Source organism: Orycteropus afer, unplaced genomic scaffold (assembly GCF_000298275.1).
Source record: "Orycteropus afer afer isolate SDZICR_OR568_19922 unplaced genomic scaffold, OryAfe1.0 scaffold00092, whole genome shotgun sequence".
Taxonomy (NCBI): domain Eukaryota; kingdom Metazoa; phylum Chordata; class Mammalia; order Tubulidentata; family Orycteropodidae; genus Orycteropus; species Orycteropus afer.
The window spans coordinates 6,903,725-6,929,973 of record NW_006921679.1 but is presented as its reverse complement, the minus strand read 5'-3'; the positions used below and the strand labels follow the sequence as shown (position 1 = coordinate 6,929,973).

Below are 26,249 nucleotides of genomic sequence, written 5' to 3'. Positions count from 1 at the left end.
CTGTCAGTCTTTACAGAAGCAAAGCCCAAACCACACCCACTGCCGTGGAGTCGATTCTGACTCACAGCGCCCCTAGAGGACAGAGTGGAACTGCCTCACAGGGTTTCCAAGGCTGTCAATCTTTACAGAAGCAAAGCCCAAGCCACACCCACTGCTGTCAAGTTGAGTGCAGCTCACAGCGCCTCTAGAGGACAGAATCGAACTGCTCCATGGGTTTTCCAAGGCTATAATCTTTACAGAAGCCGACTGCATCAGCTTTTTCCCACAGAGCAGCTGATGGGTTTGAACCACTGACCTTTTGGTTAGCAGGCAGCTGCTTTAACCACTGTGTCACCAGAGCGTCCCCCAGAAAATCCAAAACCAAACCCATTGCTGTCAAGTTGATTGTGACTTATGGTGACCCCATGTAGAACTGCTCCGTAGGGTGATCTTAGCTATAATCTCTGGGGCAGCAGACCGTCAAGCGTCTCTTCTGTAGTGTTCCTGGGGGTTTGAACCGCCAACCTTTCAGTGAGGGGTTGAGCACAAACCATTTATGCCACCCAGGGTAAGTACTTAAATTGGTGTGTTGCACATGGTAAAAGGAAGATACTCATTGAAGGATAGACAGTTGGACAGTTGGAAAGATGTCCTGCTCCTTTGGAAGAAAGTGGAGTCGTTGGAGTAGTCGTCATTCCTTTGTTTCACTTTAAAGCTGGTTGTTCAATTAGCCATGATGTGTGCAAAACCAGATCAGCCGTGTGATAGCTTCAAAACCCACCCAGTCAGCTGGCTGTTTGACCTGGTTTCTGAGGTGGTAAACCCTTGAATTAGAAATATACAAACATTGTGTGTGTGTGTTGAAACATCTTCTTTTGGGGCAGTAGGATTCAAAAAGGCTGATTTATTTAATGAACGCTGATTTTTATTTGTAATTATTCTTCCCTCTTGTAACCTGGACTCTTTTTTTTTTCTTTTAATAGGCGAGTGGCTGAACTGTTTATGTTTGATTTTGAAATCAGTGGGATCCATTTAGACAAAGAAAAGGTAACTCTTCCCTTTTGTTACTTTGACTCCATTTGTTTCATTTTAGTGGTATCTTTACTGCTGCAAATCAGAAAACCAAACCCACTGCCATTGAGTCGATTCTGACTCATAGCGACCCCCATCGGGTTTCTGAGACTGTAAATCTTTGTGGAAGGAGATGGCCCCATCTTCCTTTCGCAGAGCGACTGGTAGGTTTGAACTGCTGACCTTCTGGGTAGCAGCCAGATGCTTGATTTACTGCGCTGCTACCATCCTTGTATATTGCTTAAATTTGCATTTTATAAAGATCCTTAGGTCCCCATGGCCTTTGTCTTCCTCAGAATCATTGTAACCCAGATCAGTTGGACATGAGCTGTTTGGAGCCTGTGTTTCTCATCCGATGCCACACGAGATCTGGGATGGGCACTCTTGTTACTCACGTGACAGATGACGAAACCCAGATCTTGAGAGGTTTTGGGGTTGGCTGAAGGTCACAGAGTCAGTCAGTGGAGGAACCCACCAGACAGGCGGCTCCAGAGCCCACCGGGCCGGCCTTCCTTGTCAGGCTGCTGTCTGTCTGTTCAGCCTGGGCGTGAACATACCATTTACTGTCGTAAGCATTTCCTTGACCATGACTCTCCTGCCTGCCTTCCTGTGACTTCCGGTTCTCTGGTGGAGAAGTGTAAATAGTGCAGATCGCCAGCTGACGGACACATGACCGCTGGAGAGGCTCTCCCAGCACCCTCTGTTCTGTGTGCTCATGGGACCCTGTGCCCCTGTGTTGAACACACGCCCTCCCTGTGTCTGTGGTCCAGGTGTGTCTGTGGGCCTGGTAGGCCTGGCATCTTAGTGGGGGGCCAGCTCCCTGTGTCTGTGGTCCCAGCAGGCCTGGCTCCCCATGTTTGTGGTCAAGGCGTGTCTGTGGTTCTGGCATGTCTGTGGTCCTGGTGTATCTGGTTCCCTGTGTCTGTGGTCCTGGCGTGTGTCTGTTGTGATCCTGGCATGTCTTGGTTTGCCCGGCTCCCCACAGTGGTAGTCCTGACATGTCTGTGAACCCAGTGAGCCTGGTTCCCTGTGTCTGTGATGCCAGCGTGCCTTGCTAGCCATGTTTGTTGGCCTGAGATTCTGCTAAGGCCTCATCTTGAGGCCATGTTGTCCACGAGGCTTGTACCAAGTTACGCATTCCTCTGTACTCATGTTTTATTTATTTCACTCTTATCTTAACTGCCTTTTATTGAAGTTGTTCCTATTATATTATTATATCTCTTATCTTAATTAGAGACTTATGAAAGACACAGAGCAGGGTTGATTTTTTAATACAATATCAGTGTTGGACTCAATGAACCACTGAATGAACACGCGACAGGCCATACAAACGATGGCTCACATTAATCACGTCTGATACCATCAGGAGGAAGGGTGCTAGGAGGCAGTCTCTGTGGATACTTCTGTGATTTTGGGTAACTCTCCTGAGAGATGTATGTGAAACTTAGTGACTGAAACTCAATGTAGTTTAGCTTCGCCGGCACAGATGTTGCTGCTTTTATCTAACGTGTTTTCTTACAGCGTGAGCTGCCCTCTTCCTACCAAGGAGCTGGGGAATCCTTAGCTGAGTAATGAATAAGGAAGACGGAAGAAGAGTCGATGCTTTTGAATTGGTGCAAGTCCTGTAAACCTGCTGCAGTTCCATCTCTTGTGACTTCCGTATTTGTTCCCAAAGATGCTCCAGTAGGACAGGACACAAAGAAGACATGTTACAATTTTTGAAAGAGAGGCCTTAAGATAAAACCACCAGTATGATCTACCAGCCATAAAGCCCTGTGTCCTTTTCAGTTGATTATTTAATTTTTATTTTAAGCTCTGATGTGGATGTCATTTAACAGTTTTCAATGAGTGGAAGGATATGTCTTTTAGCAATCGTTTAGTAAATAACACAGTTTCATAGAATTTTCAGAGAGTTCGGAGCCCTGGGTGTTTCATTATTATCTCAGAGTGATAGACTGGTAAAATGAGTCGAGCAGGTCATTGATAAAGTCAGAATGTGAACCCAGGTTTTACTTTTCCAGGGATTTTATCGGGTGATAAGTTCTTTGAAATAATTAATTTTATAACCCCCCATGCGCACCCCCCCACCCATAGTAAGAGTTTAAGCACTCAGCTATTAATTGCTCAGCTGCTAACTGAGAGGTCTGCAGTTCAAACCCACCAGCGGGTCTTTGAGAGAAAGACCTGGCAATCTGCTTCCATGAAGATGACAGCCTAGGAAACCTAATGGGACAGTTCCACTCTGTCACACGGGGTCACTGTGAGTTGAAAATCAACTCCACAGCACCCAACAACAGTAAAGGCTTTGGGGAAAAGTTTTGGAATTGTAGTGTAATTTCTGACTCATAGCGACCCCTCCTTGGGTTTCTGAGGCGGTTTCACTGCAGAAGTAAGTTGCTCAACATTCCTTCCAAGGAGTGTCTGGTGGGTTTGAACCAAGAAGGCTGGAGTTTCAAACCCACCAGCCCTTCCACGGAAGGAAGGCTGGGCAATCTACTTCTGTAGTGATACTGCCTTGAAAACCCAAGGAGGGGCCCCTATGAGTCGGATCCGACTTGATGGCAGTGAGTTTTTTGAGTGTAATTTTCAGTAATCTGTCATCTTTTTTTTTTGAGGAGCCCTGGTGGCGTGGTGAAGTGCTTGACTGCTAACTGAAAGGTTAGTGGTTTGAAACCACTAGCCTCTGTGCCAGAGGAAGATGTAGCAGTCTGCTTCTGTAGATATTTACAGCTCTGAAAACCTCACGAGGCAGCTCTGCTCCACCCTACAGAGTCCTTATGAGTCCTACTTACCGGTGATGGGTTTGGTTTTGGTTTTTTTAATCATCTTTTTTGCTATCCCACTAGTTACCATTAGGTGGTGATAAAGAGCCATGCCAGAAACGAATTAGATCGAGAAGTTCCAGATTAAGGGCATTGGAGTTTCTGAGCATTTTATTTTTTCCCATGAAATTTGAATCTTCTTTATTGAAAAGTTTTTGGTTGGTACTGCGTACTTAATTTTTTTTCAGAATCTTCTTCAAGCACACATCTGCATCTCGTATGTTTATCTTTAAAACATGTTGTTGTTGTTGTTAGGTGCCGTCGAGTCGGCTCCGACTCACAGCAACCCTGTGCACAACAGAACAAAACCCTGCCCGGTCCTGTGCCAGCCTTATAATCCCTGCTGTACCTGAGCCCATCGTTGCAGCCACTGTGTCAGTCCATCTCGTTGAGGGCCTTCCCCTTCTTCGTTAACCCTCCACTTTACCAAGCATGATGTCCTTCTCCAGGGAATGGTCTCTTCTGACAACATGACCAAAATAGGTGACTTGAAGTCTGGCCATTCTTGCTTCCAAGGAGCATTCTGGCTGCATTTCTTCCAGGACAGATCTGTTAGTTCTTTTAGCAGTCCATGGTACTTTCAGTATTCTTGGCCAGCACCACAACTCAAACGTATCAACTCTTCTTTGGTCTTCCTTATTCATTGTCCAGCTTTCACATGCCTATGAGGCAAATGAAACTACTGTGGCTTGGGTTAGGCACCCTTAGTCTTCGAAGAGACACGTTTGCTCTTCAGCACTTTAAAGAGATCTTTTGCAGCAGATTTGCCCAGCGCAATATGTCGTGTGATTTCTTGACTGTTGCTTCCATTTGTGTTAAAAGATGTTGTTGTTGTTATGTGCCGTCGAGTCAGCCCTGACTCATACCGACTCCTCCTTGGGTTTCCGAGGCAGTATCACTACGGAAGTAGGATTGCCCAACCTTCCTTCCGAGGAGTGGCTGGTGGGTTTGAACCGCCAGCCTTCTGGTTAGCAGTCAAGTGCCTTAGCCACTATGCTACTATTAGTGGTCCTTAAGTACTTTTAGAAGGAACTATGGTGGTATAGTCATTAAAGCATTCAGCTGCTAACCAAAAGGTCGGTGGTTCAATGCAGCAGCTGCTCCCTGGGAGGAAGATGAGGCAGTCTGCTTCTGTAAAGATGTAAAGGAAACCCTGTGGGGCAGGTCCACTCTGTCCTTTAGGGGCTCTGTTAGTCGGAATCGACTCCACAGCAGTGGGTTTGGTTTCCATTTCCTCCAGTAGACTCAATGAATTACATGAACTGTGATATATATTTCATCTTAAGACAATTGGGGCGATTCTTGAGTAGTGGACGTGTCCTGGGGACATTGTGTATTATGAGGGTAAACCTGTGTAGGCATGCCAGCACTTCACCATCCATTGCATCCCCGGCGTGGGGTCTGTGCCGCCTGCTGGGAAAGCAGAGGGAGCCATGTTTCTGCCCTGCACTGATTGCTCTCACCCCAGCTCCGCCCTCCTTCCCTAGCAGCTAAAACATGCGGACAGTTAGAGCTTACACAATGTGATTGCCTCCCTTCTGGTTGTTCACCACGCTTTGTGGAGAAATTGAGTTAATTTCTTTCCCTCTGTCCTGTTAAAGAGCTCTGGTGGCATAGTGGGTAAGGCATTCGGCTGCTCACCATGAGTTCAGCAGTTCAAACCCACCAGCTGCTCCATGGGAGGAAGATGAGGCAATCTACTTCTGTAAAGATTTACAGCCTTGGAAACCCCATGAGGGTCGCTATGAGTTGGAACTGAGTTCATGGCAGTGGGTTGGGTTGTTTTGGTTTTCTGTCCTTTCAGCATACTTTTAAGATTGAGTATATTTTAAAATCTTCCCTTCTAGTACTTAGTGTTTTAGTCTAAAAATGCTTCTTGTTTCATTTTGAATAGATCCAATTCTCTGATTCTCTTTACTAAGGATATTTTAGGGGGGAGGAGAGGACTCTACTTGTTAAGGTTGTTAATTTCAAAGGTTAGTTATAAGCTAGACGTAAAATAGAACTGTAGAGGTTTCCTACATCATAAAGCAGAGAAACATAATAAAATCATAAGAGTGACATTTTGTCACATTATTAATTGTCAAAAATAGAGTTAATGCATTATTCATAAAGAGCCCTGGTGGCAGAGTGGTTAAACACTCAGCTGCTGATCAGAAGGTGGGTGGTTCAAACCTACCGGCTGCTCCACAGGAGAAATGAGGGCTTCTGCTTCTGTAAAGATTGACAGCCTTGAAAAACCCCAGGGGGCAATTCTACCTAGTCCTAGGCTCACTATGAGTCGGAATTGACTCAACAGCAATGGGTTATATGCTATTCATTTGTAATATAAAAATATATTCAATATTGTTTACATTTAAAATTTCTTTTATCTAATGTTATTATGTTGTAACACATTCCAATGATATAAGTATTGATTTGCCATCTGCCTAGATTGTGTATTAATTGTGAAATACTAATTTTTAATGCCTTTAAATAATTTTGGCTTGCCCCATGTATAGCGTAAAAGAGCAGTGGACCTCAATGTCAAAATCTTGGACTTGAGTAGCATGTTCCTCATGGGAACCAACGTCCCAAACAAGATTGGGAAGCACGTCCTCCCGGAACACATCCGCCGTCACTTCATCCTCGATGGTGAACACGTGATCGTCGACGGTCTGCATGCCGAGGCACCTGATGACGTGGTTTGTGTTTCCTTCTCTTTATAGTTTGTGTCCCATTGGAGTTGCTGTTTTTTTTTTTTCAAACTTATAATACTCTTAAAAATATAATAATACCTTTAAAAATACTTTTGTTGTTGTTATATGCTGTTGAGTCAGCTCCGACTCATAGCCACCCCTCCTTGGGTTTCTGAGGCAGTATCTCTACAGAAGTAGATTGTCCCATCTTCCTTCCGAGGAGTGGCTGGTGGGTTTGAACCACCAGCCTTCTGGTTAGCAGTCAAGTGCCTTAGGCACTGTGCTACCAGAGCTCCCAAAAATACTTTAGTGTTACTGAAACCAAATACACTGCCATGGAGTCAATTCCGACTCATAGCAACCCCCATTGTGTTTCCAAGGCTGTAAATCTTTACAGAAGTAGATCGCCCCACCTTCCTTCCTTGGAGCGGATGGTGGGTTTGAACTGCTGACCTTTGGATTAACAGCCACATGCCTGGTAGAGTCGTTAATTCTGTAAATGCTTTGAATAAAGAAAATGGATTAATTGCCCTTGTCTTGTAACAAATGCCTCATTTTAAGGTCTGATAGATAACAGCAGTGGTCGACATTCTAGACTACTCAGGTTTTTAACGCACGTTGGTAGAAGTGTGTTATGGAATAGAGACATGTGCCCTGGGTAAGATTTTGTCCCGTTGTTGTTCTTAAGCGCCGTTGAGTTGGTTCTGGCTCATAGTGACCCTATATGTGAACAGAACAAATGTGTCCTCACCGTGCAGGGCTTGAACCTGTTGTTGCGGCCACCCTGTCAATCCATCTCACTGCGGGTCTCCCTCTTATTCGCTGACCCTCTACTTTACCAAGCGTGATGTCCTTTTCCAGGGACTGGTCCCTTCTGACAACAAGTTCAGGGTACGTAAGATGAAGTCTCGCCAACCTTGCTTCTTAGGAAAGCATTCCAGCTGTACTTCATCCAAGACAGATTTGTTTGTTCTTCTGGCAGTCCGTGGCATAGTCAGTATTCTTTGCCAATACCGTAACGCACAGATTTTGTCCTCTCTTTTCCCCAGAACAGCACCTGGAGCTCCAGGCAAGTAAACTTCCGCAGCCCATACTATTTTATGAATCCCAAAGCATTTTTTTGCCTTATTTAAGTCGTGATTATCTTTAGAGTGATGATCGTCTAGAGATAAAGTGGCAAGAGTTGGCCAGAGTTACTGTTGCGTGGGGTTCTGTGTCACGGTATTGATGTCTTGTACCATTGACTTTTTAAATACAGGTGCGAGAAGCGGCATATAAAATTTTTCTTTATCCCAATGGTGGTCAACTGAACTGTTTAGAAGAATTACTCAGCAACAGAGACCTTCTGGCGAAGTTAGTGGGGTATTCCACGTTTGCCCACCGGGCTCTCCAGGGAACCATAGCCAAGACTCCAGGTGAGCCTATTCTAAGGATGAAATGGGGTTTATCAAACTGAGCTTCTGATTTTATACAGCTGTAAATTAATGTGATTTTTAATAGTCTCCGAGACCCATTTCTTGGACTTTCTGCCTTTTTAGAGTGGTGTAGTGTTTAAACAGAGGTAGCATTTTGGCATATATTCTGTCCACTTGAGGTATTTTATTTCACATATGTGTTAAAAATAAATCATGCTTAAATTTTCATTTGATGCTGGTGAAAGTTATTTACATATTACCTCAACTAGTTTTTATGCTCAGTCTTAGCAGATTGGCCATTGGAGAGAATTAGTGTGAGACAGGATGGAAGATCAGTTTTTCTATTGAGGTCAAAGTTAAATATAGGCTACAGAGTTTTGTAAACCTTCTTTCCAGAGAGCAGAAGACTGCTTGGAAACAGCACAGCATCTTTGCTTGGGTTTGTGATACACTTGCCTTGTGCTGTGTTGAGTTCTTTATGATTTATGACGTGTAAGAGAAAATGTTATATAATAATGATATATTGTTGTCGTGTGCCATTGAGTCGAACTGAGTAGACCTGCCCCGTAGGGGTTCCTAGGCCATAATCTTTATGGCTGCAATTGCCGTTCTTTCTCTTGCAGAGCTGCTAAGTGAGCTTGAACCTGACCTTTTGGTTAGCAGCTGAGCACTTAACCATTGCAACTACCAGGGCTCCTTCAATGTGATATAAACATATGAGTTTATTTCCAACGACATTTTGTTAAACTGCAGTTAGAATTTAGGCACTGAGTCGGGAGTAGAGTGTAGGCAGTGGTGGAGCTGTTCAGATTCCAGATGTGTTTTAGAGGGAGAATGGTGATGGATTGTGAGGGGAGGAGACAGCAGGAGGTACCCTTGGTCTGTGGTTTGTGTGTCTGGATGGGTGTATTGGTTCTCTTGTGCTGCTCTAACAGAAATACCACAAGTGGATGACTTTAACAAGCGGGTTTATTCTCTTACGGTTTGGGTGGCTAGAAGTTTGAGTTCAAAGTATGCCAGCTCTAGGGGCTGGGTGAAGGCCCCTCAACCTTGGGCTTCAGCTCTGCCTCTTGCTCCTGGCCCACTGGAGCTGGAGGCGTCTCTTCACTCACGTAGCTTCTGGCTGCTGAGGCTGACAAACCCAGACGATAAGTAAAATGTCACAGGCCTAAGATTATAAAGCAACATGGCAGACCACTAGTTCAAGTCCAGAAATGGTCCCAAGATCAGCAGGCAACATGGCAGGCTGCTGAATGAAGATTCGGTTAAATGCAGGGTCCAAGCACTCCACAGAGCATGGACCTGGACCTTTCTCCAGGTTTCTTCTTATATACTAGAAGGAGATCCCATCCTTAAGCCAGCTATTCAGCTGCTCCAGTAGATTCCACCCTGGAGTTGATTACCAGCCTCATCATGGGCAATAGCTACATCCAGCTGCCCAGCCACTCAACCAGGCCCAGCCAAATTGACCCACATCCTTAACTCCCACAATGGGTGTGCTATTTACTGATGTGAGACCCTGTTTAGGAGGAAGATCACATCCCTAATCCTGTCCTGCCTTAATTCTGTCATGTTTTTCCCTTCTCTCTCTCCAAGTATGCAGTTAGGTGTCAACTTGGCTGGGCAGTGGGTCTCAGTGGTTTGGCAGTTAGGTAATGATGTAATTTGGCAGTTATGTAATGATGTAATCATCCTCCATTTTGGGATCTGGTGTAGTCGTGCTGCATTTTTCACATCATGACCTGGTCTTTGGAACTTAACCATATAGATAAGTGAGGAGTGGGTGTACAGTTACTGTTGAGTCAACTGCAACCCACGGTGACCCCGTGCGTGTCAGAGTGGGTTCCATGGGGCCGTCAGTGGCTGATTTTTTAAGAAGTTGCTTGTCAGTCCTTTTTTCTGAGGCTCCCCCTTTCAGTTAGCAGTTGAATGTTTTAACTGTTTGCACCACCCAGGGGTCTCCTCTAGGGTTTCCTTGTCTCCACCCAGTCTTATTCCAAACCTTCTGTAAAGGCTACTTCCTTGACCTGTCAAGGCCTTTGGTGAAGCCATGGGAATGACACACTTGTTCTTTATCATGGGAACAGCTTCCATGTTTCCTTCCCAGTTGGTGTGTTAAGTTTTTTTTTTTTTTTTTGCTTTTTCGGTGCTCAGCCCCAAACCTCCCTCTTGCAAGCTTTTTCACTTTCCATGGGCTCTCTTGTCCTTGAAACCTTAAAAAAAAAAAAAAAAAAGAAATCTCAAACTCACTGCCATCAAGTAGATTCAGACTAATAGCAAACCCCATTGGGTTTCCGAGGTGGTACATCTTTACTGAAGTAGATTGCCCCATCTTCCTTCTGTGGAGTGGCTGGTGGGTTTGAACCGCCACCCTTCTGGTTAGCAGTCACATGCCTTAGACACTATGCTACCAGAGCTCCTTCTTGAATTCTGAGAGCACCTATAATTTGCATCACATAATTTAGCTCCTAAGTAGAAATTGTATCTTTTTTTCTCCCCACATATTTAAATATTTATTAAACCAATTCTACATCTGTTGTACTGGCTCTTAAATTGCAGCCTGTGTGTGTGTGTGTGTGTGTGTGTGTGTGTCTATGTATATATGGTTTTTTCTTTTTCACATTTATAAATTTATCAATAAGGGATGTTGTTATTTGACCCGACTCATAGCGACCCCACCTTGGGTTTCCGAGGCAGTATCACAACAGAAGTAGATTGCCCAGCCTTCCTTCCGAGAAGTGGCTGGTGGGTTTGAACCACCAGCCTTCTGGTTAGCAGTCAAGTGCCTTAGGCACTACACTACCAGAGGTCCTTCAATAAGGGATAATAATATATAAATATATAAAACAGGTATCTCCCGTATTATATATTGCCTTCCCCTTCACACAAGTTAACCATCTAGTTAATGCCTTCCCTTCATTTCCCCTCTCATCATCAAAGAATATTCTTTTTTGTGGGAAAAATTTTTTACTGACTTTCTACGATAATGGTCTCATACAGTATTTGTCCTTTTGTGATTGATTCATTTCACTCACCCTAACATCCTCTATGTTCATCTGTGTTACGGGAGGTTTTGCAGATTCATTGTTGTTCCATTGTATGTATTACCATAGTTTATCCATTCATCCATCAATGGGCAGTTAGATTGGTTCCATTTTTTGCTGTTGTGAATCATGCTGTGATAAACATGGACATGCGTAGATCTGTTTGTGTTGGGGCTCTTATTTCTCTAGGATATATACTTAGTTGTGGGATTGCTGGGTCATACAGGATTCTATTTCTAGCTTTTTAAGGAAGCACCATACCATTTTCCACAGTGGTTGCACCAATTTACAGTCCCACAAGCAGTGTATGAGGGTACCAGTTTCTCCATACCCTCATCAGCATTGTTGTTTTCTGTGTTTTTTTTTTTTTTTTTGACCTTTATTATTAATGCTTGAGTGAGAGGATATCTTGTTGTTTTGATCTACATCTCACTAATGACTAATGGGGAGCTCTGGTGGCGTAGTGCCTAAGGCATTTGACTGCTAACCAGAAGGCTGGCAGTTCAAACTCAACAGCCACTCCTTGGAAGGAAGATTGGGCAGTCTACTTCCGTAGTGATACTGCCTCGGAAACTGAAGGAGGGGTCCCTATGAGTCGGGTCCAACTCTGCGGCAGTGAGTTTGGTTTTTGGTTTTTAATGGCTAATGATCGTGAGCATTTCTTCATGTGTTGGCTGCCTGAATATCCCCTTTGGTGAAGGATCTGTTTATGTCCTCTGCCCATGTTTAGATCGGATTATTGGTCTTTTTTGTTGTTGAGATGTTGAAGTTTTCTATAAAGTTTAGAGATCAGCTCCTTTTCAGATAGGTCATTGCCAACTTTCATTGCCAGTCGGTGGTTCTCTTTTTATTCTCACTGGTGAAATTTTTTTATGTACCTAAGTGTCTAATTTTTTGGAGGTTCCCATCATCTAGTTTGTCTTCTGGTGTGTTTTGTTTCCCTAGTGCCACTCTGACAGGAATATACCACGAATGGGATGGCTTTAACAAAGGGGAGTTTTTTCTATTACAGTTTGGAGGCTTTAAATCTGAGTTCAAAGTGCCAGGCTCTAGGGGTTGGGTAAAAGCCCCTCAACCTTAGGCTTCAGCTCTGCCTCCTGCTCCTGGCCTACTGAAGCTGGAGGCTTTTCTTCACTCAGACAGCTGCTGGCCACTGAGACTGACAAGGCCAAGGGTGACAAGTAAAAGAGCACAGTCCCGATGTTATCAAACCACACGGTAGGCTGTTAATTCAAGTCTACTTTAAGTCCCCAGGTCAGCAGAGCATGGCAGGCTGCTGAACAATGACATGGCTACATGCAGAGTTCAAGTGTGTCATAAGCTAGAGTCCATTCCCAAAGCTGTTTCTCATATACGGGGAGCAGACCACATCCCAAAGGCAGCTACTCAGCTGCTTGTGGTAGGTCCCATCATGGAGTTGATTGCCAGTCTCATCATGGCGAATAACTACCACCAGCTGCCCAGCCACTCAACCAGGCCCAGCCAAGTTGACACAAACTTAACCACCACATGGTGTTTGTGCATTTTTATTTGTTTGATAGTGTATTTATATCATGTGTTAGGGTCCCTACCTTTGTTCCTATTTTTCCTTGACAATCTTTATAGTTTTAGGTTTTGCATTGAGTCATTATTTTAAGTCAGGAGACTTTATGAGGTCACTAAGGGGGGCGAGGAGAGTGTGTTTAGAATCAACTAGTATGGAATTGGTATGAGGACACATCACTAAAGAAGACCAAAAAGGGGCTATCAATGCAATTGGAGGAGGTGAAGAGCACGTGATCCTGGAAGTGATGAGGAGGAGGGGTTGTAAGGGGAAAGGAATGATCAGCTGATTCTGATGCTGTCTACAGGTAACGTACAGAAAGAACCAAGGACTGTCTCATTCAGCAGTGTGGTCGGGGTCACGGACCCACACACATACCCTGATCAGCAAGTCACAGATTTTCATTAAGTGGCACAGGTGGTAGTTTCTTGGAGTCAGAATGTTGTGTACTTAGTCACATAAGATATAACCAATGCCCTTATTACATTTAAAATTTTCTTTAGAAGCTCAGATGAATGCATATAAAGATAACTGATAATAGAAGTTGATGGATTTTCAGTTCCAAATGAGTGGTGTAGGCCACAAAATTGCTGTAGGGTTTTAGGAGTTGAGGAAGTGGAGAAGTCCGCTTGTATGGGGTTGGACCCAAGCAGAGAGGAGAAGGTAGGAAGGAAATGAGGAGACAAAGGTGAAGGGAGGGTCTTCATGAGACGGGTGAATCAGGAAGTCATTTTACAGTAAGGCATTTTCTACAGGATTTCAAATTTGGTCTTTTTAATGTGACAGTTTTCCAGGAATACCAGTTGAGGTAGATTCTTCTCATAGAAGGTAACTTAAAAAAATGGGTGAAAGTTAGTGAAAAAGAGTTACTTAAAAATAAAAAGCATACACAGAGTTATTTGAAAACAGTTCTGTGTGACAGTTGGTATGATACCTGAAGTTACATTTTATTTTTTAAGTAAATTACATGCCCGCCACTGCCTGAAATTTCTGTTGCCATTTAGCATGGCACATGAGGCAGTGCTTGTAGTGTTGCTGCAGATAAGACTGATAAGGATGACCGAAGAAGAATTGATGCCTTTGAGTTAGGGTGTTGGTGAAGAATATTGAAAATACCATGGACTGCCAGAAGAACGAACAGATCTGTCCTGAAAGAAGTGCAGCCAGAATGCTCCTTGGAAGCCAGAATGGCCAGGCTTCGTCTCACCTACTTGGGTCATGTTTTCAGAAGGGACCATTCCCTGGAGAAGGATATCATGCTTGGTAAAGTGGAGGGTCAACAGAAAAGCGGAAGACACTCAATGAAATAGATTGATACGGTGGCTGCAATGGGCTCAGGTATAGCAGGGATTGTGAGGCTGGCATAGGACTAGGCAGTGTTTTGTTCTGTTGTACATAGAGTCACTGAGTCAGAGCTGACTCTACGGCAGCTAACAACAACAGACAAGACTTACTGAGAATTGATAGGGACAAGAACCTGGGCTGCTTGGGGTAGGGTGGGCTCCATGCTTTTCTCAGTTTCTGAGTGAAAACTCAGAAAGGATGTCACTTATGTTGAAGACAGGGCAAGAAACTTTGAACCGTAGAAAAGATCATTTGACCATAAGAGATCTACATAATGGAAGAATATACCATGCTCATGGATAGGAAGATTGAACATTGTGAAAATGTCAGTTCTACCCAAAGCAATCTATACATTCAATGCAATCCCAATCCAGATTCCATCAACATTCTTTAAGGATACAGAAAAAACAATCACTAACTTTATTTCGAAAGGAAAGAGAGCTCAGATAAGCAAAGCACTACTGAAGAACAGCAAAGTAGGATATCTCACACTCCTGGATCTTATATACTGTACAGCCACAGTAGTCAAAACTGCCTGGTATTGGTACAATGACAGACACATAGACCAGTGGAATAGAATTGAGAACTCAGAAATAGATCCATTGACCTATGATCAGCTGATCTTTGACAGAGGGCTGAAGTGCATTAAATGAGGAAGAGATTGTCTGCTTAACAAGTGGTGCTGGCAAAACCGGATATCTGTTTGCAGAAAAATGAAACAAGATCTGTACCTCACACAAAACTAACTCCAAATGGATCAAAGACTTAAATGGGAAACCTCAAACAATAAAGTTCCTCAAGGAAAAACTAGGGACAAATTTAGGGGCTCTAATATATGGCATAAATAGATTATCAAGCATAACCCAAAATGCACAAACAGCAGAAGATACACCAGATGAATGAGACCTTCTAAAAATTCAATTTTTATGTGTTTCCAAAGACTTCTTCAAAAGAGTCAAAAAGAGAACCTGCAGATTGGGAAAATATATTCAGCCAGGGCCTTTTCTCTAGGATTTATAGAAAACTCCAACACCTCAACAACTAAAAGACAAATAATCCAATTAAAAAATGGGCAGAAGACATGAATAGACACTTCACCAAGGAGGATATTCAAGCGGCAAACAAACGTATGAAGAAATGCCCACAATCATTAGCCATTAGAGAGGTGCAAATCAAAACAATAGATACCATCTTGCCCCAGCACTAGCAGCAAAGTTCAACTAGACAGAAAATAACAAATGCTGGCGAGGTTGCGGAGAGATTGAGACTTTCATACACTGTTGTTGGAACTATAAAATGATACAATCACTGTGGAAAGCAGTATGGCGATTTCTTAAAAAGTTGGAATTAGAAGTACCATTTGACCAGCCATTTCATTACTAGGTATATATCCTAAAGAAGTGAGAGCCAGGACAAGAACAGATATATGCACACCCATGTTCATCTTGGTACTATTTACAATAGCCAAAAGATGGAAACAACCTAGGTGCCCATCAGCAGAAGAATGGATGACCAAACTATGGTACATGTACACAATTGAGTACTATGCAACCCTGAAGAATAATGTAGAATCTGAAAAATGCTGCATAACGTGAATGAACTTGGAGGACATTATGCTGAGTGAAATAAGTCAATCACAGAAGGATAAATATTGTATTTGTCTGTGTTCTGCTTACCTAGTGCCGCTCTGATAAGAATATACCACCAGTGGGATGGCTTGAACAAACAGGAGTTTATTCTCTTACAGTTTGGAGGCTTTAAGTCCGAGTCAAAGTGCCAGGCTCTAGGGGCTGGGTGAAAACCCCTCAAACTTGGGCTTCAGTTCTGCCTCCTGCTTCTGGCTTACTGGAGCTAGAGGCTTTTCTTCACTCAGACAGCTGCTGGCTGCTGAGACTGACAAGCCCAAGGTTGACAATTAAAAAGGCACAGTCCTGATGTTATCAAACCACACGACAGGCCATTTATTCAAATCCATTGAAAGTCCCAAGGTTGGCAGAGCATGGCAGGCTGCTGAACAACGACAGGGCTACATGTAGGATTCAAACATGCCATAAGCTAGAGACCATTTCCAAAGCTGTTTCTTATGTACGGGAAGCAGACTATATACCCAAAGCAGCTACTCAGCTGCTCCAATAGATTCTACCGTGGAGTTAATTACGAATCTCACCGTGGGGAATAACTACATTCAGCTGCCCAGCCACTCAACCAGGCCCAGCCAAGTTGACATGCAAACTTAACTACCACAGTGATTGTGAAAACTCAAGGAAAGGTTTATATGTGTTTGTTAGGCTGGGTTCTCTGGGGAAGCAAAAACCAGTAAAGCTTATATAGAGAGAGAGAAAGAGAAAAAATTATCTTGGGAAAATGGCTCACATACTTGTAGAAGTTGGCAAGTCCCAAGTTCTTGGATTAAATGTCAAGCTGGAGGTTTTTCCCTACTCACACAGCTGCAGGGGCTGACGAGCTCAAGGTTGGCAGGCAGTATACCAGCTGTTGACTACAATGAATGATGCATCCAAGATCTCCAAGCTGAATGGTGGATTATTTGCTTATGGACAGTTGTAGGCAGCACAATAGGATCCCAATCCACAGAAGAGTGTCTCTTTTCCCAGGATGTCCATAAATATATTGGAAGCAGGCCACACCCCTAGGGAAACTCCCTTTCAATGGAGTGGCTGCTCAAAATATGTATGTCTGATCTCATCATGGGAATAACCCACATCACAATTGCTTTAAGCTCAGAATTGTGGTCCAGCCAAGTTGACACACAGTTCCAACTACCACAGTATGGAATGAAACTTTTTTTGTTGGTTACTAGGGGTGGGAGGGGAGGGAAGGGAACACTGTTGGATAGGTAGAGAGATAAATATTGATTTGGGTGAAGAGAAGGGCAGTGTACCAAATGTGAGTGATCAGTACAGTGGCATTGAGGAAAAGGAAGACACAGAGAGGTGCATGGGTCCTCATCCAGAGGAAAGAAGAATTAAGAAAACCAAAGACACGTGGAAACAGTCCAAGGAACTGGTACACCATGCAGTCCTCAGCCTGTATGACTTTGAGACCAGAAGAACTAGATGGTGCCCGGCTACCACTGTCAACCACTCGGAGGGGGATCTATGTAGGAGATCCTGGACAGAGTGGGATAACAATGTGGAAAAAAACTCAAAATCATTAAAACAAAAACAACAATGGGACCAGGTTTGCTGATCTGATAGAGTCTGATGGGAACCACTGAGACTGTGGTCCTTAGCTGCCCTTCAGGTCTGGAACTGATCCCACTCCTATGGCTTTCAGCCAAACAAAAGACAGGCATATGAGCTGAACATTTACATTAGGTAGATACACTCCTTGGAGAGATCAATCATGAGAGAATAGAAGGGCTGTGTATGCACAGGGAGACAGCTTGGGGGGAAGTGGAAGTACATGAGATGGAAGGACACAGGGAAGAGATAATTATGGGCAGGAAGTGGGAGGAGAGCTGTTGCTTTGTGGGAAAGTGCAGTCAAATGTCATGAGACAAAGTGTATGTGAGCTGCTGTATGGAAAGTGAATGTGCTCTGTAAACTTTCACCCAAATCTCAATAAAAATGAAAAAAAAAAATCATTTGGAAATAATCTTTGTGGTAAACTCTGATATATATGTGAAAGCTCTGTAGCCCAAAGCTGTCACAGAAAGGGCTAAATTTAAAAGTGCACACGAACAGGGTTCTATCATGAGAAATAATATTCATTCCACTACGTTGCCTTTGTGGGTTTATCAAGAGTAATGGCATATGCCTGGAGTATTTTAAGTAGTTAAAAAGATTCTATCACAAGTTAAAATTTTTTTTATTTTGTGATATTTTATTGTGTTTTTGGTGAGAGTTTACCCAGCAAATTAGGTTCCCACTTGACAATTTCTACACAGATTGTTCTGGGACATTAGTTACATTGTTCACAGTGAGTCAGCTTTCTTCTTAATTGCACTCTGGTTGGTCTATTTCCAGTGTTCTAGTTTCCCTGTCCCCTTATCCTCTCATCTTTGCTTGAGAGTAACTGGTGACCTTTTGGTCTATATAGATTTTTTTTTTTTTTTGTAGAGCTGCATACTCATGGATAATGTCCTTTATCTTGTGCATGACGTAAAATTTTAATATTCTGTTTTTACTCTGTTTTGGTATCAGTCCTGAATAATCATTCTACAGCTATATAAGAAAGTAAAAATATTTACCCAGAAGAACATTGAGTTTGTAAAAAAAAAAAATAGGTTTCAATAAATTGCATATCTAAACTGCTGATTTTTATGAACAGATCGCAGTCTGCCTTTCTCATTAAAATTGAAAAGAAAATTAGAAGTTTCTGAGAACCTTATTTATTTTTTTCTTTTATTACACACGTAAGTTGATAAAAACATGGACATTTTAGGTTCTTTTCTTTAGCCTCCTTTTAACTCTTCATTTTGGGGCATGGTCTCAGGCTTTTGGTTATGACCGCCCCCGTTTAATCAGCTTCTGTGATGAAGAAATCCCCGCCATCTAGAGGATTAGTTATGTTCCCAAGGTCCGTTAGCAACCCTGCTTTCGTTTGACAGTTGTCACTCTGTGGGCATTGCAAGCTATAGATCATGATCGTCTTGTCTTTTCAACAGGTGTGCGTATTTCATTTTACACAATTAAACTTTTTTTTTTTCATTTCTTTTTTAGAGACTGTCATGCAGTTCCTTGAGAAGCTATCAGACCAACTTTCCGAAAGGTCAGTTCTTATCGACTTTTTAGAGTATGTATCATTTATTTAAAAAGAAAAAAAAGACGATTTGTACAACTTTAAGAAGGGCCCTATTAAGAATGTAGGTATTGGAAGGAAATAATTGCTTTCCTGGGTGTCAGTCTTGAAAATTGAGGCCATGAGGATTAGCTGATGGACCGATTGCCTAGAGGAGCCCTCGTTCATGTACAGTCAGCCCTCGGTATCCGTGGGTCCTGCATCCACGGATTCAACCAACTGCAGATTGAAAATATTTGGAGAAAAACAAACAGTTAAGTGGTCAAAGCAGTCCCTCAAAGGCCAAAGAGGAGCATAAAGTACCACATACACAGCATTTACACTGTGTTAGGTGTGATAAGTAACCTGCTAACCAGAAGGCTGGCGGTTCAAACCCTCCAGTCCTTGGAAGGAAGGTTGAGCAATCTACTTCTGTAGTGATACGGCCTCGGAAACCCAGGGAGGGGTTGCTGTGAGTCGGGTCCGACTCGACGGCACATAACAACAATAAGTAACCTGGAGATGACTTACAGTATACAAGAAGATGTGCATAGGTTATACACAAAACGCTGCACCATTTTATATAAGGGACTTGACCAGCCATGGATTTTGGTATCCGTAGAACTAATGTAAAAATTAAATTGTGACTGTAATTTAAATATGACTGTAATTTAGAAATTTTTCTCAAACATTTTTGAAGCTATATATTTGAACGTGTCCCATCAGCTTTCTAATAATTTCATAAGGTTGTGTTTCCTTCTCTTGGCCTGAGTACGGGCAGCTGTGGTGAGTTCATCACAACATGTCATTTTACGTATTTTAAGAACACTTTCTTGGAAGGAAGATGGGGCAATCTACTTCCATAATGATACTGCCTCGGAAACCCAAGGAGGGGGCGCTATGAGTCAGGTCTGATTCGACGGCACATGACAACAACAAACAACAAGAAGAACGCTCTGGTCTCAAACTCACAGACACAGACAGTAGATTAGAGAACCGCAGGGAGTAGGAGGCAGGAGGATGCAGAGTTACTCCTTCATGGGTACAGTTTCTTTTTGACAGTGATGAAAAATTTTGGAAATAGATACTGATGAAAGTTGTATAACATAATTAAATGCAGTGAATGCCACTGAATTGTACAATTAAAATGGCAATGTGTATGTTACGTGGGTTTTTAACACACGGGCTCACACACACAGAATGTTTGCCTCGGCATTTCTAATTGAAGCAACAGGTCCCTTGTTTATGTTCCGGTCTTCTCCTCTCCCCACCTGCCCCGTCACTTTGGTCATGTGACCTGCCCTTGTCCAGCACTCTGCTGGTGTTCACTTTGTTGAAGGGCAAACTCGAACTTCCTTACACATCAGCTCCCAGGTAGAGGCATGCCACGGTTTGTCAAAGACAGTGATATTTTTCTCTCTTCTTTTTTACGGTGCGGTCTAAAATTCCATTTGCCTTTTTGACCACAGAAGCACATGAAATTTTAACCCAAATTTCTGTTTTGGATTATAAACTTCTGCTAGAACCCATTACTCTGTAATTTAGATTATATTTGTAAATTCTAAAATTTTCTCTGTGTCTCTGCTGTAATGAAGGAGGTGTGTTAATTACACAGTATTTGAGAATTTATTCCACTTTGTTTCATTGGTTAAGTGCCAGCACTCTTTTCTCTGGTTTTTGTAGCTATAGACTGTATTTTGAGCAAACCTGTGTTGATGATTTTACAGATATGGGGAGGCCTTTATTCTAGCAGTCTTGTTACTGTACAACATTCAGCACCCATTTAATTGTTGCCAGCTTTTCTGCGGGGTAAAAAAGTTATGAATGGAGCTCTTACATGCACTCAGTGTTAGTGCTCTCCTCTAGAATGAAACTTACCAGTCCCTTCACTTTTTGAGATACACAAAAATTAGTGATTTAAAGATCACTGATTGACGCTTTTCATTTTTTCGTAACATTCCTGGTTTTTCCATGCCTTAGTCCTTTGAAGACAGATGTCTGCCAAGATGCTTTTTCAGGCAGAAATCCAGTGACCTACTGATGCGTGCACCTATTACTGTCTCTTCTAACATTCATGTAAAATTTGGATTAACATTGGTTTACATTTGCATGATAAGTTATGTCTCACGTTATCATAAATATTGGAAAGTAGCATAAGCAAATTGGTTCTTCGCTAATGTAATTATTAAAATTCTGTCATAACAATTCATAATTAACATGTTTTCTAGAGCCGTAAAGGATTTTGAGATGATACGAAGAATGAAAACGAAGCTAAATCCTCAGAATGCTGTAAGTCACTATGTTGGAATAGTTTTTCATAATATAAGGAATCTGTTAGGTGAGATCAACATCTGTTCAATCTAGAACTTGACTGTGATAGGCAGGAGGTGTAGATGACCTTGTTTCTGATCCTTGGTTTTGAAGACTAAATGTATTGACATATTTGGTTCATGTGACCGAGTCATTTAATGTTGCCTGGAAATCCAATATTCCTGGTCATTAGCTGACATATTACGGACACACACAGACACACACATTCACTCCTACAGAAATACAGATTGACACAATGTTTATTATATATGTTAATGCATAAGGCTCAGGCTGCTTCGTAGAAACTTCTCAGTTGGAAGGAGCTTGGTCAAGGTTTGATCTAGCGGCTAACAGTTTTCACCATCAGTTTTAATGTTGCGGTTTGTTTGCTAACTTACGGAGCTCAGCTAAGGAGATTAATACTGACTGACAAAGCATACTCCATATATGGATAACATGATCTTATAGTTCACATCAGTGTCCGTAAGGCCAGCGTGCTGCCCAAGTGGTTGAGTGCCCTGACAGGTGAGGGGACCCCAGTTAGTATGACATGAGATCCCTGGGGCTGGCTACTCTGTTCTTTGGCCCTGCAGGTGAGAATTCTTGAACTGGTGGTAGCTCCCAGAGCCCCAGTCCTAGGAAAGATTTAGGGAAATGGGTCTTAAAATTTAGAAATTATTGGACCAGTTTTCCAGAGTTAGCCACCAAGAAATAGATCAATCCTATCTTTAGTAAGATGTCAGTTTGTTCATTTATGGTAAGAACTTTATGTAGCAAAGAAATTAGTATTTGTCATCTGCACACTGTGGCTTGGTCTATAGGTCCACTTAGGCAGCTAGATTATAGATCAGAATTTAGTTGGGTGAATAGGGAAACAAAAAATAAAATGTGTTGCCAAAAGCTCATTCAGTGCATGGTAACATGGTTTGAACCTTTATCATCCCTGGGCATTTTTGTGTAGCTACTGGGACATGTATTCTACAGTTAAGTGTGAAATGCCAATCTTCTCATGTTTTCCCTTTTCTTGATGAATGGTGCTGCCATTTATTTACCCTACTACCCCAGCCGGAACCTGGCCTAATTCTAGTGGTTCTAAAGTTGTGTGGTTTGGACACATGACTTTCACCCAGAGTACAGTTCCTGTTGCTCGCTGGTCTCCTCTTGTCCTTGTCTGGCTCCCCTCAAAGCCATCCTGGATTCAGACTGCTTATGTGGAGTGAGTGGAAATAGGGATGAATAAATGAATGTAGTGTGGCAAGAGTGACTTTTCTTAAAAGCATGTCTCATCCTGTCACTCTTTGGCTTAAAATTGTCCAATAAACCAAAAAACCAAACGCACTGCCATCGAGTCGATTCTGACTCCTAGCAACTCCTACTGGGTTTCTGAGGCGGTAATCTTTATGGAAGTAGACTTCCTCATCTTTCTCCTGTGGAGTAGCTGGTGGGTTTTGAACCACCGACCTTCTAGTCAGCAACCCCATGCCTTACCCTTAAAAACAAAACAAACAAAGAAAAGCTTACTGCCGTCGAGTCAGTTACAACTCATAGCGACCCCTCCTTGGGTTTCCAAGGCAGTATTTCTACGGAAGTAGATCACCCAGTCTTCCTTCCAAGGAGTGGCCAGTGGATTTGAACCACCAGTCTTCTGGTTAGCAGTCAGATGCCTTAGGCACTATGCCACCACGCCTTTCAATTCCCAGATTTGCCACCATATATTTTAGATTTTACCACCAAGGCCTTCATGATTTGGCCTTCCTCTGCCTCTAAACTTACCTTCTGCTTCCCAAAGCCAAGTTCATCTCCTCGGCTTTCTGCTGACACCTCTGTGATGAGAGCGTGCTGTGTTCGCTTTGCTTTACTTTCTCTGGTTCTTTCATTCTAACAGGTATTGATGGCAGGTCGCTTCTGCCCCATCACCCGTTGTGGACACCTTTCAGACTCACCTCCAGCAGCGTCTCTTCACAGTACTCCCCGACTTCCCATTCTGGTTTAAATGCCCTGCCCTTGGGCTCTGTTGCACATTGTACAACATCACAGACATGTCACACATTCTCTGATTGTTGAGTCATTTGTCTTTTAACTGCTTAGACCCTCAGCTCCTCAGTACAGGGGTTGTGTCTATGCGTGGTTGAGCCATTGAGTCTGCACGCTGTCTGGCGTCACACTGTCTCGCATCTAGTGCATAGTGAGTCGTCTCCTGTTGAAGGAGGTGTGTGCTGGGGGAGCATTCAGGCTGGAGTTACAGGCATGTAGCCCCTGCCCTCGAGGAGCTCACCATCTGGTTAAAAACCAGAAAAACCAAACTCACTGCCGTCGAGTCAGTTCTGATCCATAGCGATCCCCATTGGGTTTCCAAGGCTGTAAATCTTTACAGAAGCCGAGTACCCATCTTCTTCCTTTGGAGTGGCTGGTGGGTTTGAACCACTGATCTTTCGGTTTGCAGCCAAATGTCTTAACCACTACATCACCAGAGCTCCTTTACCATCTAGTTAGGGAGTAAGAAAATAACCCTTCTAGTGTCTTACACAGGAGCTCTGGTAGCATAGTGGCTAAGACACTTGCCTGCTAACCAGACGGCTGGCGGTTCAAACCCACCAGCCACTCCTCGGAAGGAAGGTTGGGCAATCCTACTTCCGTAGTGATACTGCCTTGGAAGCCCAAGAAGGGGTTGCTATGAGTCGAGGCCGACTCGACGGCACATAACAACAACAACGACAACAACAGTGTCTTACATAGTCAGGCAGCTTATAATAGAAGTCCAGTGATGGATTATGGGAAAGAACACCCTGTTGGAGGAAATAGCATCTAAGGTTAAGTTTTAAAGGGTGAGAGGAATAAGGATAGCAGCCGACACTTACTGAGCTCAGTAAGTGTCCTTGATTCAATGGCAGTGAGTTTGGTTTCTTTGAATTTTAACTAAATGGTGAGCTCAGTGTTAGTGCCAGATGTTTTGCTCAGTATTTTAGGTCCGTTCATTGATCCTGTTTGGGAGGTACTGTTGATTCATGTGACAAACATTTATTGAGGGACTACTACATACCAGGCACTGTTCAGGGTCACAATAGAGAATAGTACAAACAAAGTTCCTGTCCTCGTTCAGCTTACACTCCCACTGGAGAAAACATACAATAAGCAGATGAAAAGGGAATATATATTGTGTCATGTGGTGACAAGGGCTATAGAGAAAACTAATTTAGAGAAGGGTAAGAAACCAAAAACCCACTGCCGTGGAGTTGATTCCGACTCATGGCGACCCGTGTGTTACAGAGTAGAACCGTTCCATAGGGTTATTTTTAGCTGTAATCCTTATGGAAGCAGATCACCAGGTCTTTCTTTTGTGGAGCTACTGGGTGGGTTCAAACCGCTAATCTTTAGGTTAGTCATTGGCTGCAAACCATTTGTCCCACTCAGGTATGTAGAGAAAGGGAGAGGGGTTGCTGGTTTGCTTGGGTGGGTCAGGGAAGACTTCTCTAGAGAGAGACTTTGAGAAGTGAGGGAATAGCCATGCAGATCCTTTTGGGAAGAAACTTTGAGGCAGGAAACAGCAAATGTAAAGGCCTGAGGCAGGCGCCTGCCCAGCCTGGTCCCAGAACAGCGAGGAGACCTGTGTGGCTGGTGTGGAGTAGGTGAAGGCAGAGTCCAGGAGATAGGCTCAGAGGTACAGTGGGTGGGATCAGATCATGCAGAAGAAGGTAGGAGAGCTCTGGACAGCAAAGGTTTTTAGGTTTTACGATTTGTGTTGGTGGACCGTGAACCCAGGCAACCTGACTTCACAGCCAGAGCTCTTCACAGCTCTTCTGACGATTACATTCAGAAGGAGCCCTGGTGGCAGTGGTTAAAGCACCTGGCTGCTGATCAAGAGGTTGGGGGTTTGAACCCACCAACTGCTCTGCGGGAGAAAGATGTAGCAGTCTGCTTCCGTAAAGATTGACAGCCTTGGGAACCCTCTGGGGCAGTTCCAGTCTGTCCTCTAGGGCTCTGTGAGTTGTAATCCACTCCACAGCAGTGGGTGTGGTTTGGGCTTTGCTTCCATAAAGATCGACAGCCTTGGAAACCCTGTGGGGCAGTTCTGCTCTGTCCTGTAGAACTGCCGTGAGTTGGAATTGACTCAAAGGCAGTGGATTTGGGTTTCTTTTCTTTTTTTTCCTATTTATCAGGCACTCAGACTTCCCTTTCTTTGAGTATTCTTTACCAGTCGTCAAAAACTGCTATTATCACAGTACTTCTTTATGACATATTTTCTTTGCCAAGATTAGAGTTAATTTTGCCCTAGTTACATTTTAAATTGATGCTTTTATTTTGGGAATCCACCCTAAGCTTCTTGCTCAGGTTTAGAAAGAACCTTAATCTTACTTTTAGTACCTATTCTTACCTATAATATGTTTTAGGGATTAATACACGAGCTACATTTTGGGGAAAAATGTCGACATGACTGATTTAACCCTTTTGTTTGTTTATATTTTAGAATAGCATTTGTTTACCTTTCTCCTAAATCTGGGGCTATCCCTTATTTGTGCAAGTACTCTACCCACTGATTGCCAAACCAAAGCAAACCCACTGCTTTCAAGTCAGTTTGGACACATAGCAACCCTCATTGGTTTCCAAGACTGTAATTCTTTACAGAACATTTATAGACTGCCTCATCTTCCTCCTGAGAAGCAGCTGGTGGGTTTGAACCACTGACCTTCTGTTTAGCAGCCAAATGCCTTACCCTCTGTACCACCAGAGCTCTTTTTACCCATTGATTAAAGGGAGGTTAAAATGAGGCGGGACCAGTATTTCCTGCCAAGCCATGAATGTGTAAATGTTTGGTGAAATTTTTCTGATACAGTAATAGGTTAACATTTTATAAGCTGGCTAAATTGTCAATAAAAGTTATGACCCAGTCTGTAGCTCTCCTAACAGTGAACCATTCCATTGTAGGAATTAATGCCTTGGGACCCGCCCTACTACAGTGGTGTGCTTCGTGCGGAGAGGTGAGTCTCCTGTGTGTTAAGCAATGCTCGGATAGGAGGAGGGAGAAGGACACAAATGTTTATTGAGAGCCCTGCTACTATTGCCCACACCAAACTGCCTACGTCAGAGACCGGTACCTCCTATATCCATCCCCTCTGCTGGCATGGTCAGCTCACGCCCATCTAGATCACAAATACATGGTCTTCTCGAGGCATAGTGCCTAAGGCATTTGACTGCTAACCAGAAGGCTGGCGGTTCAAACCCACCAGGCACTCCTTGGAAGGAAGGTTGGGGAATCTACTTCCGTAGTGATACCACCTCAGAAACCCAAGGAGGGGTTGCTGTGA

At 43.2% G+C, this 26,249-nt stretch overlaps 1 protein-coding gene across 1 annotated transcript in view; it reads left to right on the top strand.

Moving 5' to 3' along the window:
* The window catches only part of LOC103198371 (mitochondrial intermediate peptidase), a 243,887-nt gene that overhangs the window by 44,898 nt on the left and 172,740 nt on the right, over positions 1-26,249 (top strand). Inside the window, exons 5-10 of the mRNA XM_007942532.1 lie at positions 963-1,026; positions 6,374-6,556; positions 7,809-7,965; positions 18,579-18,627; positions 20,865-20,925; positions 25,870-25,922. Coding sequence (XP_007940723.1) covers positions 963-1,026; positions 6,374-6,556; positions 7,809-7,965; positions 18,579-18,627; positions 20,865-20,925; positions 25,870-25,922 — 567 coding nt within the window. The remainder of the gene's footprint in view (positions 1-962; positions 1,027-6,373; positions 6,557-7,808; positions 7,966-18,578; positions 18,628-20,864; positions 20,926-25,869; positions 25,923-26,249) is intronic.